The sequence below is a fragment of the Zasmidium cellare genome, assembly GCF_010093935.1.
Source record: "Zasmidium cellare ATCC 36951 unplaced genomic scaffold M409scaffold_43, whole genome shotgun sequence".
In the NCBI taxonomy this organism is placed as follows: Eukaryota; Fungi; Ascomycota; class Dothideomycetes; order Mycosphaerellales; family Mycosphaerellaceae; genus Zasmidium; species Zasmidium cellare.
The window spans coordinates 64,692-79,387 of NW_022986987.1; the positions used below are offsets into that span (position 1 = coordinate 64,692).

The 14,696-nt window shown below is 53.8% G+C and overlaps 5 protein-coding genes across 5 annotated transcripts; 4 read left to right on the forward strand and 1 right to left on the reverse strand.

Moving 5' to 3' along the window:
* Positions 1–61: 61 nt before the first annotated feature.
* M409DRAFT_59355 (uncharacterized protein) lies at positions 62–3,003 on the forward strand (the record flags this gene model as incomplete). Its single annotated transcript, XM_033814165.1, has 2 exons — positions 62–2,917; positions 2,974–3,003. The coding sequence occupies 2 exons, from the start codon at positions 62–64 to the stop codon at positions 3,001–3,003; spliced, it is 2,886 nt and encodes a 961-aa protein (XP_033661969.1).
* A 1,354-nt stretch (positions 3,004–4,357) lies between these two features.
* Positions 4,358–7,057, forward strand: M409DRAFT_59356 (uncharacterized protein; the record flags this gene model as incomplete). Its single annotated transcript, XM_033814166.1, has 1 exon — positions 4,358–7,057. One exon carries the CDS (start codon positions 4,358–4,360, stop codon positions 7,055–7,057), a length of 2,700 nt encoding a protein of 899 aa, XP_033661970.1.
* Positions 7,058–7,133: 76 nt separating this feature from the next.
* Positions 7,134–8,864, reverse strand: M409DRAFT_69950 (uncharacterized protein; the record flags this gene model as incomplete). Its single annotated transcript, XM_033818507.1, has 5 exons — positions 7,134–7,495; positions 7,558–8,054; positions 8,108–8,339; positions 8,397–8,652; positions 8,709–8,864. 5 exons carry the CDS (start codon positions 8,862–8,864, stop codon positions 7,134–7,136), a joined length of 1,503 nt encoding a protein of 500 aa, XP_033661971.1.
* Positions 8,865–9,375: 511 nt separating this feature from the next.
* M409DRAFT_28414 (uncharacterized protein) lies at positions 9,376–13,427 on the forward strand (the record flags this gene model as incomplete). The annotated part of the gene is made up of 3 exons (XM_033809025.1): positions 9,376–9,423; positions 9,474–12,536; positions 12,588–13,427. The coding sequence occupies 3 exons, from the start codon at positions 9,376–9,378 to the stop codon at positions 13,425–13,427; spliced, it is 3,951 nt and encodes a 1,316-aa protein (XP_033661972.1).
* A 399-nt stretch (positions 13,428–13,826) lies between these two features.
* On the forward strand, positions 13,827–14,550 carry M409DRAFT_28415 (uncharacterized protein; the record flags this gene model as incomplete). Its single annotated transcript, XM_033809026.1, has 2 exons — positions 13,827–14,019; positions 14,069–14,550. 2 exons carry the CDS (start codon positions 13,827–13,829, stop codon positions 14,548–14,550), a joined length of 675 nt encoding a protein of 224 aa, XP_033661973.1.
* Positions 14,551–14,696: the final 146 nt, after the last annotated feature.

Sequence of the window (14,696 nt, forward strand, 5' to 3'; positions counted from 1 at the left end):
TAATAGCTTCTTCATGTTCCTGGACCCCGAACCGAAACGCCCCAAAACCAGCAATGCAAACATGTCATCGCCCGGATTCTTCGCATCGCAGAGACCGATAGCATCCCCACGAGACCAGCGCCCCAACACCACCCGCCGAAAAGCGCTCCACCAACGATCGAAATCGCAGCAGAACGAGCAGCAGCAGCAGCAACTCAGCCAGGTTCCAGAACATCCTACCGTGCGCTTAGTCAACCCCTCGCCGTCGCCTCCCTCGACCACGTCCTCACAGCAGAGTCGCAGCGACGGCGACGAGAGCAAAGAGAATTGGCAGCAAAATCACGGTGGTGCACCGCCTCGCTTACCCCAGTCAGCCTTGGTGAAGCGAGCTAGCGTATCAAGTTCAAGTATTTCGGCTGCAAGCCGGGACTACGGTGTTTCAGAGACGCCTACGCCGGCGAATGAGGCGCAGAGAGTGGACAATGCGTCCAACATTACCTTGCTCCCGAACAACTCGCAGCACGAGCTATCCAGACGAACATGGCACCGTCTCAGCACGAGCTCAGCCTATTCCCAGGCCTCCACCCTCCATGAAAGCGAGATTGCCTCTTCGAAAAAGAGCGGCAAGAGCCAGAGATTCAGTAGTTTGAGCCAGATATCAACTCTGCGAAATACCCCAACACCGACCGAGCAGGAGAATCGGGAACGTGCAGCAGCAGGTGAGGTGGCTGCCCGGTCAGGATCAGGGTCGGCGCTGGCGTTGCAGACACTGCAGGAGACCTCGCCCGAACGACCACAGAGATTGTCGACAATTAGACCAGTTCCGGCATCCGATACATCCACGTCCTCGCCGATAGAGCCAGGTCCAGGTTCCCTATCTGCGGACGATTCTCCCACCCGGCCTCGTACTGCACCGTCTTCCGATTTAGAACAGCCGTCAACTACTCCTCGTCACAGAACCTACTCCACTGGATCGATTCCTTCCCCGCCAAGCAGCCTTAATACACGGGATATCAACACAACTCCCGCTTCTCATCTACCGCAGGACCGTCCAGAATCGCAGGCGATTTCTGAGGCGACATTTCCACCGCCGTCGTCACCGAACTTTATCGCTTACACTCCTGACTCAGTGCGACCAATTTCCAGAGGGGATCCAATTCGCAGTCCGACTTCTATCGATTCGATTAATTCACGCCTCCAATTCCGATCGGTTGGGCGTCCACAGACTGCGGACAGCCTAGCGACCAAGAGCTCTTGGGCATCAACCTCATCGAACGATCCTCTCCCTCCCCTTCACATTCCCAAGAAGCGGTTACGACATAAGGCTGCATCGGAGTCTCTCAGCACTCAGGCGAGCACTCAGGCAGGCTCATCCCATGCAGTTGAATCAATGGCGGAAGAAGAGATCGACACGCTCCCGTACCCCAAGCGGCCATTCAGCAGTCATCTGAGCACAATCGCAAGCGAGAGCGAACAAAGTCGGACGGCCAGTCAGCATCTCAGCCATTTCTCATTGGGGAGTGGTGTGTTGACCGGCGACGAGGCGAGCAGTCTCCCACTTTCCCCTGTCGGTCATCGACGGACGGGCAGTGCTCCTGCAGAGTCGATAGGATCGAACTTGGGATCGCCAGGCACAAGAGGGACAAGTAGCAGCGAATTTCAGGATGACGCCGGTGACATGACGCTGGGTATATATCGTGAGCAATCCGCGGTACCACAGCCGCTCTTCCGCGCGAAAGGGGCACCAAATCTCTTGGACACCACGAAGAAGTACGACGGCCCGCTCCCGCCAATACCACCCATACCAAAGAGCAGAGAGAGTGATGAGGATTTTGATACTCTTTCGGCATTGCAGGCTCCCGGGTTAAAGCAGAAGAGGTCGGGGTATTCATTACGGCAGAGGAGTAACAGCACACCAAGTCATTCGCGGCAGCAGAGCCAGGTCAGTTATGTCGAGAGTGAGAGATTCAGTCAGGGCAGCAGCCTGTTTCCGACATGGGCGAGGAACTTTTACAGTGGTTCGCATGGGTTGAAGAGCAAGGTGTCTTTGGGAAGTCTGTCGACAGCCAGCCAAAGACCGCCCATGCATAGACGGAACGACAGCTCATGGACCGAACGAAGCATTACAAGCAGACTTGGCACAGGCTACAGCAATGTGGAATCCAGCAGTCCGACCAGCAGCCATTTCCTTCCGGCAATCTTCAGACCGCGCACTCGCAAGAGGCAGAATTCACAGCGTGACAGCCGGTCCTCCAAAGTCCGCAAGAGCGGCCGATCGAAACCCTCTCACGAAAGCCGACGAGACTCAATGGCTATCTTTCAAGACCCTCTACCGCAAAGCCAGGAACCGCTCGCCGGTGGCTCCAACGGAGAAGAAGTGCTACCGTCAGGTCAACCGCGCTGGGGCAAGCTCAAAGGTTCTGAGACCTCCAGCCCTGAAGGCGGCCATCGCCTGCCACGAAAATACAGCAAGCAACGTCTCTGGGATACGATGGAGTTCCCTCGTCCAATGACCAAAGACCGCCTCAGCGACTTCCACCTCCAGCCCGATGGCCAGACTCCCCGCCTGGCGCCCTCGAAACGAACATCGCAAAATCGTCTCTCCGTCTGGCAAGCACCCTCTTTCGTCTCCTCGCTCGACACGCTCATAACCTCCCGCTGCAACCGCCAGATCCTCCTCTTCGCTTTAGGTTTCGTGTGTCCGCTCATGTGGATGCTAGGCGCGCTGCTGCCGCTGCCTAAGAGGCCGATGAGTCCAGTCGAGCTGGAAAAGGGTCTGGCGGATAGTCAGGACGATGTAGCGGCTGCGATGATGAAGCACGAGGCGGGAGATGCGGAGAGGAGGTGGAAAGAGGAGAAGACGTTTCTGAAAGCGAGGTGGTGGAGGATGTTGAATCGCGTTATGAGTGTGGTGGGGTTGTTGGTTATTGGTGCTATCGTAAGTCGTGTCTTGGTCCTATTGGGGGGTTTGATTGCTGACTTTGATTTTCGCAGATTGCCCTTGTGGTTGTCGCGACGACTTGATGGATCTGGTTTCTCTCCACTCTCCACTGTTATCATGTTGTTTTTGCGATTTTCTGGACGAACGACGATCTCTGCATGCATACGGCCCTCGACCCTCATCATCTCCACGGACAGACGGCCATCTCATATGTCTCTTTTTGCAAGCGTACAGCGCCCCATCACTACTCTGTCGATTTTGGAACGACAGACGGACGAACGCTCTTGATTATTCTTTTTACTCGACGAATTTTTGTCCTCATCTTGGAACTTTTTTACTTCTGACGATTCTACTACTATACATCTTCGAAAAATGACGATACCCATGTTATATATGGAAGAGAAGGACTTGTGGATTTTTAATGTCTTGTTTAATTCAAAAGAGAGAAGATAACACTTTTACATATGTTTCTATACAGAGCAGAGGAGGGTAGAAGGGGGTTGGAATGAGAAGATGTCTTGGAATCAATCAATCATTCATTCAATCACTGAAAATGGTTTTCGAGTGAAAACGAAGACCTAGGAGCAATTCTTCTGTTCCCTTGTTATTACGGTGGGTTTCTACCAAGAGCATAAAGATGGACTGGCGAACTATACTAACGGGCAAGTTGAGCGGAGTCATCGAACACACTTGGCAGACGAAGTTCATGCTAACGAATAACAGGCTAGGACTAATAAATCTGAACCCTGTAATTTGTTAACATCCTCATCGTCTTAACTGCTTTATGTCTAGAATTAGGTATACCTCGTAGTTCTAAGAGGATACTATGAGGAATCTAGTCGAAGTAGACGAAGAGTCGGAACATAGGGTCTTATCTCAGGAAGCACGTACATGCGCTAATCTTTATGAGGTGCCTTTCGGGGCAGTGGGGTCACGTATCTCAGGCCACCTGACTTGGGTCGACCTCACTTCAGGGCTGTAAATATCTCATCGAACATTGTTCAAACGGATCGACGTCTGACTCGCCACAGAAACTTGCCCTCTAGAATGTACGCATCGTGCGATCAAGCCTGGCGGACCGAGCATGTGTCTTCTTTGCACCGAGATCGTGGACTGGCGCCCCCATGAGGATGAGGCTTCCACAGGAGAACACCGCCAGGAGAAGAGAGTCGAATAGACTCATTCATCAGCCCGCGCGAAGCTGCAAGTCAATCGAATGCTGTCTTGCGACTGGCTTGTACTGGAGCGGCAAGCATGCACATCGCCTCAAATCACAGCCGGAGACGCCTCCCCCACGCGTCTTCGACGGGACGTCCCAGTGCGGCCTCTTTCACAGCCTCCTGCGGGGTGGATGAGCTCTGAATGAGTTATTATGGCAGGCGTGCTGCGAGAACTGCAGATTTATAGTACTTGCAGTTGACTGCTCGTGTTACAACAATGAAGAGCTCTCGAACCACGTCAAGGGATGACCCTCACGAGTCCATCAACACCACCTTTAACGCCGCGGTGAGAAGGTGCGACAAGGATGCGATAAAATCAATCCTGAAGTACGATCTCCACTATCTCAGCAGTCAGTGGATGTGGCTTAGAGTCCTGGAAGAAGAGACTAGGTGGAACGGGTGGAACATTGAGCGTGTGTCAGACCTTCTTGTCGAGCATGACTTCGAGGAGGAGATTCCCCAAGAGCAGGGAGACCAAAGCCTGCGAGCTGGAACAATGACAAACCCTCTAAACGTGTCACGGAGCGACCGACGTCCGCCCCTCGATAGAATCTTCACCGCCTTGATTAGAAGGTCTGAAGAGTACGTGCTGCAATTAATCTTAGATAATAATTTCGAGGATCTCACCGGCACGGATAAGTGGAAATGGCTTGAAGACGTAATTCAGCTTGGATACACCACGGACCGTATATCGCGCCTTCTTGTGGAACACCAGGAGCAACGGCCGTGGATTAGTTTCGAGCCGCCAGTGACGACACATCGGCTGCCAGGTCGAGATTGGCATGTTGCAGGCTGCATCCATCACCCGGACGATGTTGGTGACGATTTCATGACGAGGCAGCCCGATGATTTTTCAGATACATCCGCGGTCGAGGTAAACCACTTGGTCGCATCTCTATGTGGACTGGCAGGATTCGTGCCGTCCAGTTCCTGGTTCGAATCGAACTGGTGCAGTGAAGTGAGCTTCGCTGAACAAGACCAAAGTCAGCAAGCCGTTGCCCTGATACGTTGCCAGAATCATGTGGCACGACATATTAGCAGCCTTCGGGGTTTCTGCACAGCTGCAGCAGAGTTGCAACGAACAGGTCGCTGCTGCGACTCATATACGGTCTTATGCAAAACAGGTGAGAGATCGGTGCAGGCCTGTCAAATCCCCTTTGATCTTGGCGTCAAAATGCTTGTCTTGCTCGATGATGTTTCAAAGAGGAAGCGCCGGGCCTGGGAAGACCTCACATCGTGCGCAGTCGAAATCGTGCGCCGAATACCGGGTCTCACAACGATACTGGACACATGGCGGAACAGCTTATCGATTTGTGCTCTCGCAGAGCATATCCTGTGTCTTAGCCTCGCTTCTTACTCACAAGGGCACACTGGCGACTTGGATCTCTTCTTCTTGGAATGCAGCTTGAAAGGGGTGGATTTGCTCGGCACGGACAGTTCGGATGTGGATCCTAGACCCATGGTGCGATTCCAGCCGATACGGCTTTCGTGCCTCGATGGTATGCTCGAGGCTCCAGTGATGGCATTTACAGTTGCCATGCCCGGGGATCCCTGGATCGAGCCTCATCAAGAGAATCGGGAGAATGGCGCCCACGATCTCATAGCGACCCCGGAGCAGATTCTAGATATATGGGGCCCTGGCTTCATCATTCCTGAGTTCATTTCAGAGGCTGCGACTAGGTCCGCTTGCATAGTCATTGGTGGAGGAGTAGTCTATCCTGTCGCTGATGGCAAATACCACTGGACTCGTCGTTTGGATGTTTCTCACGCCTATCATCTGGCGAAGATCGACCTGAAAGAACCGATTGAGATTGGGGCCAACGTCGAAGTTGCCAACGGCCTGTGTTCCCACAACATATCGGGGATGCGAGCGAAGAGTGCCGAATACAGGAGACCGCTGGGGACCTACGATCCTTTCTGGCTCCACGACCGAGAGCGTGAAATTGGAGCTCAGGTCGGCATGTACGTGGTCCCTCAGTTTGTGTCCAAGTCACAGAAGAATGATGGTATATCGCTGAAAAAACGCGAGATGGATCGCTTGCGCGCTCATAGACTGGATCCAGCTTTCCTCGAATCCACATGGGGCCTTCAAGTGAGCCTCTGTTCGGGCTTCGCGAAGAGAGTCAAGATTCGTGAGCTCTTGGCCGACCTACTCCCCTTGTACGCGGAGCGGTACATCCACCAATACCCAGAGTGGGAGAAACTCCGAGATGACTTCAACATACCTGAAGAGCTCAGGCAAGGAAACAAGGCCCTTCTGAAACAGATAGGCGCCTCGGACAGACGCAGCCTGCTGGCGCTCTGCGACCTCATCGAAGGTCTTATGTCCACCTTGCAGACAACAGGCATCGACACCACTGGCAGACACTTCATCGTCGCCCTCTTCCCTACCAGCCACGAAGAGCCCATCGAGTCCCTTCACTTCACCACCGAAGCCGACAACCTCTGGACCAACATCCTCCGAGACACCTCCATGACCTGCACCTTCGCTTACTTCACCACTTCCTGTCTCCAACTCAAAAACTTCGGCTGCCGCATGGCCGAAGCACGCTGGCACGGCCAAGTCCCCTTCCTCGAAACAGAAGTCTACCGCGCCTTCGAATCGCGGCCCACAAAAACCACCGCTTCCACTTTCCGTCTCGAAGATGGAGATACCTACGCCATCGGCCCGGAGACGGGGATCCAGCGTCTAGTCTGGATGTCAATGGCACTCCACGCGGCGGTGGTGCGCCCACACCCCGCGGAGGATGCAAGGCTGATAGTCCGACAGAGCCTGATCCCGCAGCAGCATCTGAGGAGGATGATGTTGAAGCCGTCGAGGGGCAGGTTGCAGGAGCGGTCGGGCCCCGGGGTGGAGGTCTCGGCTTGTAGGGCGTTCATTATGAGTCGGGAGGATGAGAGGTTGATGTTTGCGTGATTTGTGCAGTTTCATGAAACATGCGGTTCGCGCAGTTGCTATTGTTGTATGGAGTGGTGTTGAGATTGGGATGGGTCTACAAAGAATACCTGAAGTGCACATCATAATCCCCCTTTCCCGGCCGCGGCTCTATCTCCTTCCCTTCTTCTTCCGCCTTCTTGATCGCCTTCGCCCTCTTGCCATTGACATACGCCATACCGCCCATCAAGGCGACTACCATCGCCATACTCACGCAAGCGAGCCCGAGGGCGATGGACATACCTTCGATATAGCGAGGTTTCGACTCGGTCGTGAAGATCTGGCCGACTGCCACGCCGGCCGTGTTGCCGAGAGTCAGGGTCATACCGACCATGGTGGCGCGTTTGTAGTGGCCTGCGGCGTTGTCTTGCAGCCACATGAGGGAGAGGCCGGTGGTTGGGTAGATGCCTATTGCGGCCACTGCGGAAGAATGTCAGTTGGAGTTGCATGACTGAGGCGGGCAAAAGGGAAGGGAAACGTACTGAAGCAGGCAAAGTACCTCGCCTTCAAATTCTCCACAGAGATGAGGATTGCGTAGCCGATGATTAGACTTGTTAGAGCACCGAGAAGATACGGCCCTCTCAATCCCGTGCGATCCGAAGCCCACGCAATGACGAGAAACACCACCAACGAAACCATGAACACCGGCACCGTCATCAAATTCGCTTGAACAGACGAATACCCCAACCCCTGCACAGTCGCCGGCATGAACGTCGTGAGCCCATACAGCGAGACATCGCAGCAGAACTGATAGATCCAGAAGGCGTACCACTTCGTATCCGTGAAAGCGCTGACGACGGCGGTCCAGGCGAAGGGTTCGTCGAGGGCGAAGTGGGAGGTTTTTTGGGTGTAGCGGAGGGTCATGAGGTGTTTTTCGGGGGCGGTGAGGAACCAGGCGGTTGTGGGGGTGGCGGGGAAGAGGGTGTAAGAGAGGGGGACGAGGAGGAGGGTTAGCAGCCCTTCGACTATGAAGAGCCATCTGTGCCAGGTGTGATCAGTAAGTTCCTCTGAGGTATGCAAAGAAAGACTCACCGCCATCCCTCGAACCCGTTCGGCCCACGGATTTGCGTGAGTCCAAAGGCGAGGACGCCTCCGAACGCACTCGAAAAGGCATTAAAGGCGAAAACCACGGCAGAACGTTTCCCTCTCTCCGACTTCTTGTACACCATGGCGATGTAAACGTTGATGGAGGGAATGAGGCCACTCTCGAAGAGACCGATCAGGAGGCGGCAGGCGTAGAGGCCTTTATAGTCTTGGATGAATCCTGTAAAAGGACCAGTCAGACGATAGGGACAATGGAGAGAGAGAGAGGCAAACGTACCCATGTCAAGTGTCGTCAAGCCCCAAGAAAACGCACAAAACGACATGAGGTATTTTGGGGAGATCTTCTTGGGGAGGAGAGCCGCGGGGGCTTCGAAGGGAACGTAGGTTGCGTACAGCAACGTCGTCGCCGTCCCGAATTGATTCCCCACGAGCCCGATGTCTTCTGGCATCCCGGCGATCTGGGCGTTGCCTAAATTGCTTCTGTCGAGGTTTGCCATGGCGTAGAAGAGGCCGAAGAGGCCGATTGCGAAGAGCTAGGAGGGTGTGAGTTAGATGGTTGCTTGACGGGGTTGGGTGAGGGGTTGAGTACGTCGAATTTCCGTAGGACTTTACGTTCCTGAGCTGGATCGATGTACGTGGTCGTGGAGCCATTATCAATGTCGATTTGTGCTGTTTCGTCGACTGGGGGCGTTTTGAGGTCGTTCTTGGAAGTTTTCAAGTCATGCGCCGTGGTCGTCGGTTCCATGATGAAGGGAATAGATGTTAGAAGGATCTTCCACCTTCCAAGTTGCTTCGAAGACCAGATGACCAGGGATGAAGATGGTGATAAAGGCCATCCTGACCTCGTCCCACATCAACGCGCCTCCCCGTCTTGGCCTCAGGCGACCAAGCCTTGGACGTGTTGTGAGAGCTGATAGTCAATTCATCGGCCGGGCAAGAGACCTCGACCTATCTATGTGCTGATAGGAAGCAAAGTAATGGTCGGTATCCAGCACCGATGCCGACTTCATCGACCGGCGAACCTCTTCACAGGCCGAGGGGCATGCGGCTTCCTTGCCTATCAGCCGGTGGAGCTCCACTCGGCGAGTGAAGCTCTATGTGCTTCAAGGGTCAGCTAAAAGGTCAGCATTGCAAGACGCAAGAGATGCTTTAAAGTAGCTTTGCGGTGCGAAGTTGTCTTTTGGTAGTGTTGTTGGGCTTTCTCCATTCCTCTTGACTCACCTTCGATCGTTGCTCCCAGAGATTTGTAACTCAAGATGGCCGCCAAAGGGATCCGGATAGCCATCGACCGAGGAGGCACATTCGTAAGTCGAACGTCTCATTCGCAATGAGGACCCCAACTGACCCTCAGTAGACCGATGCATGGGCCCAAATCCCGGGCCAACAAAACGACATCGTTCTGAAGGTCCTCTCCGACTCTCCTGAAGAATACAAAGACGCCCCAACAGAATGCATCCGCCAAATCCTCGAAATCGCCACAAATACCACAATCCCCCGGCACGAACCCCTCGACATCGAAGCCGTCGAATCGATCCGCATGGGCACAACCGTCGCCACCAACGCCCTGCTCGAACGAAAAGGGGCTCGCGTCGCGCTGGTCACGACGAAGGGTTTCCGAGATATTCTCAAGATTGGGAATCAGGCGCGGCCGAATATTTTCGATTTGAGTGTGCAGCGGTTGAGCAAGCTGTATGAGACCGTTGTGGAGGTTGATGAGAGGGTGACGATTGAAGGCTTCGCTGAAGACGCTGAACCGCAGCCCGTTGATGTAGATTCTGATCCCCAACTGTGCACTGGACTGACTGGCGAGGCTGTTCGGATCTTGAAAACGCCTGACCTGGATGTTGTTCAAAAGGATCTGTCGGCTCTATGGAGGGAAGGTTATCGAAGTATCAGTGTCGCTTTCATGCACTCTTACACATTCCAGGAGCACGAGAACGCCGTGGCTGAGGTTGCTAGGGAGCTGGGTTTCCGAGTCTCGGTGTCTTCTGAGCTGCAGACGATGGCCAAACTCGTGCCTCGAGCACAGTCGGCAGTCGCTGATGGCTATCTCTCGCCGGTGACAGAGGAGTACCTGAAAAGTTTCCGGAACGGTTTCAAGGGCCGGCTTGAAGACAAGAATGGCGAGAAGCTGTTCTTGAATCAGTCAGATGGCGGGCTAGTCTCCTTTTCGAGGTTCACTGGCCTCAGAGGTGTGTTGAGTGGTCCAGCTGGCGGTGTGGTGGGCCTTTCGCGAACCTGTTACGATGACAAGGACGCCACACCTGTGCTGGGTTTCGACATGGGCGGCACCAGCACTGATGTTTGTCGATTTTCTGGCAGCCTGGAGCACATATTCGAATCTACCATAGCGCAGGTCACAATCCAAACTCCTCAATTAGACATCAACACCGTGGCTGCTGGTGGTGGCTCCATGCTATTCTGGCAAAATGGCATGTTCGTAGTTGGCCCTGAAAGCGCTGGTGCGGCTCCTGGTCCGGCTTCTTATGGCAAAGGAGGGCCTCTGACCGTCACTGATGCGAACCTGTTCCTGGGGCGAATAATTGCAGAGTCTTTCCCCAGGCCATTGGACGTCGAGATCGTTAAGAAGAAGTTCGCGGAGCTGACAACCGTCGTCAACGAGGAGAAAACCGGCGAAGCCACCTTGACACCTGAAGAGGTTGCTCTTGGATTCATCTCCATCGCGAACGCCACAATGACACGTCCTATCAGGACTCTAAGCGAAGGACGAGGTTTCGAGACTGGAGCCCATAATCTTGGATGCTTCGGCGGAGCTGGTGGCCAACACGCCGTTGCTATTGCTTGTGACTTGGGCATCAAACGTGCGATCATTCCCAAGTACTCGAGTATCCTTTCAGCATATGGCATGGCTTTGGCAGACGTTGTTGTGGAGAATCAAGAGGCAGAAGCAGTCACATTCTCGGCCGCCGCGCTGCCACAAATACAAGGCCGCTTGGATAAACTCTGCAAAGCAGGCAAGGATGGTTTGGTCGCACAGGGCCTCGAGACGAGCCAGATCGAGCACACTCTTTTCTTGAACATGAGATACCAAGGCAGCGATACCGCACTCATGATCCCGCAGCCAGACGGCGGACTTGAGAAGTTCGGCGAGGCATTCATCGCTCGACACCATCAACAATTCGGCTTCACACAGCCAAGGGATATCTTGGTCGACGATGTGCGAGTCCGAAGTACGGCCAAAGGAATGCAGGTCCAACTTACAAGCCCATTCGAGGAGCTTAAGCGAGTGCAATTGTCACCTCCAGTCAGTCCTTCATCGGCGGATTCGTATCGACAGGTCTTCTTCCCGAATCACGGATGGACGGAAACGGCGGTCTATTCATTGGGTGTTCTTCCCGTTGGGACTCGTGTACAAGGGCCAGCGATGGTCATTGACAAGACGCAGACGATTGTTGTGGATCCAGGCAGTGCGGCGATCATTCTTCCTGAGCATGTCATGCTTGAGATCTCGAATATCGAGAAGCCTGATGTGGGTATTGATCAGCCCGACCCTATCCAGCTCAGTGTCTTTGGTCATCGATTTATGAGTGTTGCCGAACAGATGGGTCAAACCATGCAGAAGACCTCCATCTCTGTCAACATCAAGGAGCGCCTGGATTATTCATGCGCCGTCTTCTCCGCAGATGGAGGGCTCGTGGCAAACGCACCACATATTCCAGGCCATCTCGGGTCCATGAGCTATGCGATAGCATATCAAGCCAATCTCTATGGTCCAGGAGAACTCAAGCCAGGAGATGTCCTGCTCAGCAACCATCCATGCTCCGGCGGAACGCACTTGCCAGATCTAACGGTCACCACACCAGTCTTCGACAACGATGATGACCCGAAAGATATTCTTTTCTTCGTCGCCAACAGAGGTCACCACGCTGATATTGGCGGCATCCAACCCGGTTCAATGCCTCCCAACTCCACGGAATTGTGGCAAGAAGGCGTCGCCGTGGAATCCTTTAAGATGGTCAAAGAAGGCGTATTCGATGAGAAGGGCCTGACAGAGATCCTTTACGACATTCCTGGCTCTTATCCTGGCTGCAGCGGCACAAGGACACTGCGAGATAACATCGCCGATTTGAAAGCAGCTATTGCAGCGAATAATCGAGGCATCCATTTGATCCAAGCACTGGTGAAAGAGTACTCGTGGCCTGTAGTCCAGTTCTACATGAAGGCTATCCAGCATAATGCCGCCCAGTCTGTGCGAGAGCTGCTGAAGATCTTCTCTGAACGTTTTGCGGGCCAGACACTGCAAGCTGTCGACTATATTGATGATGGGACTCCGTTGGCGCTCAAGATTGACATCGACCGCGAGACTGGGAATGCTGTGTTCGATTTCACTGGCACAGGTCCTGAGCACTTTGGTAACCTTAACTGTCCGCCCGCGATCATGTACTCCGGTATCATGGTAAGTCGATCCACTACCCCAAAGGAGTTTTGATACTGACAATCCTGATAGTACTGCCTTCGGTCGATGATCTCTTCAGATATTCCTCTCAATCAGGGATGCCTGGCTCCAATTCATATCAAGCTAGACAGTGCTTCAAACACACTCCTCTCGCCATCATTGAAAGCCGCAACAGTGGGGTCGAATGTCGAAACATCGCAGCGGATCGTCGACCTGATTTTCAAGGCCTTCCGCGCCGCTGCAGCATCTCAAGGCACTTGCAACAATCTGACGTTCGGATACGGAGGCACGGATGCAGAGACGGGCAAGGTTACCAAAGGTTTCGGTTACTACGAGACCATCGCCGGTGGTTCAGGAGCAGGCGCTGACTGGGATGGGGAGAGTGGTGTCCACACGCATATCACCAACACCAGGATGTCGGACCCAGAGATTTTCGAGAAGCGGTATCCAGTCATCCTACACGAGTTCTCCATTCGCAAGGGTAGTGGTGGAGCAGGCCTTCATCGTGGCGGCGACGGATGCATCCGGGACATCGAGTTCAGGAGACCGGTACAAGTCTCGATCCTGTCAGAGAGAAGAGTGATCCCACCACACGGCATGGCTGGCGGTGACGAAGGCCAACGAGGTGTCAATCTGTGGATTCGCAAGTATGAGGATGGCACGACCAGGACGATCAGTCTAGGTGGTAAGGCGACGACGCCAATGAACGCCGGCGACCACATTGTCGTTATGACCCCTGGTGGAGGCGGATATGGTCGTGATCCAGCCAAGAAGGACGAGCAGGAGGTGTTTGGTGCGTTCAAGGTACATGAGAAGTTTGTGAGAAACCCGTCGTTGTTCAGAACGCAGGGCAGCCTTGCAGAGCGGAGTGCTCAGGCGACAAGCAACTAGGTTGGTAGTCACGAATGGAAAGTCGCCTTTCGACGAGCTCAATGAGTACTCCAGGTTCCATTGTAGTGTAAGGCTGCAGGTTGACGAATTCGGGCATTGGTGGTGACGACCCCGCTCCAGCGATTGGTCTCCGTGGTGCTGTACTTGCACATGAATCGTAGCTCCTCGTCGACTGCCAGAACCATCACGAGAGTCTTCAGCCGCTGTCATTGGTGTGCGTCAGCTTGCTCTTGCATTCGCAGCACGGCAATGAGCAGCCCCACTTGTGTTCAGCTCGCCCCCAAGCGACGTACAACCAGCAATTGCCTATAAAGCAACCGGTAGAGCTGAACGTTGCTTTTCCTTCCAAATGCAAAGGTCTGACGGGATTTTACAGCTAAGATCTGTAGCGCGACGAAGATGTCCTTCCATGTAAAGCGCACGAACAACGCAAAGCAAGGCGAAACCCTCTGGCAGTATAATGGCATCCGGTCGACCAAGTGGGTTCAGCCGCCATCTGGGAAGAGCGTACTCGAGATCCAGACAACACACACTCCCACCGCGTTGCAGAAAGTTCCCGACGAGCTCAATTATCTGACACCTCCACCTCACTGTAAGCCGAGTGTGAGTCGTCGCTATCGTACGTTGCTGATACTGTCCAGGGCATTGGTCCCAAGACGAGTTCTTCCATGTCAAAGAAGGTCGATACATCTTCACCTTGGAAGGGAAGAAAATACCCGTGTCGGCATCGGATCCGCAACCAGTGCACGTTCCTGCTCGGGCTCGACACACGTTCAAGGTCGATGATACTCATGAAGGTCCTTGTACCATCGAAATCTCGACGTACACATCGCCGAAGAGCCCTTCCAATGATCCAGAAGCCTTCGGAGCCAACGCCAAATTCTTTCGCAACATTTATAGCTATCTTGATGATTGCTATACGCAGAACGTGTCGCCCAGTCTGCCGCAATTGCTACTCATGCTCGACTCGGCTGAAATTTCGATGGCGTTTCCTGGTCCTGCGTGGTTGGCGCATCCGGCGAGTTACGCTTTTGGAGTCGTGGTGGGAAGGTGGTTTGGCGGCTATGTCTTGGGGTACAAGGCAAGCTACCCTGAGTATGGAGAGGGCAGGAAGGAGAAGTGAAGTCGCGACTTGTAGTTGGCAGGCAAGTGCTTCTGAGAGGCGGTTCCATGTCTTTCTCTGTTTTGAAGGACATCATCCAAACACAACATCATCGCACCATACTCGCTCGCCTCCATTGATTGAAAGCCATTCATACCACCATCTTC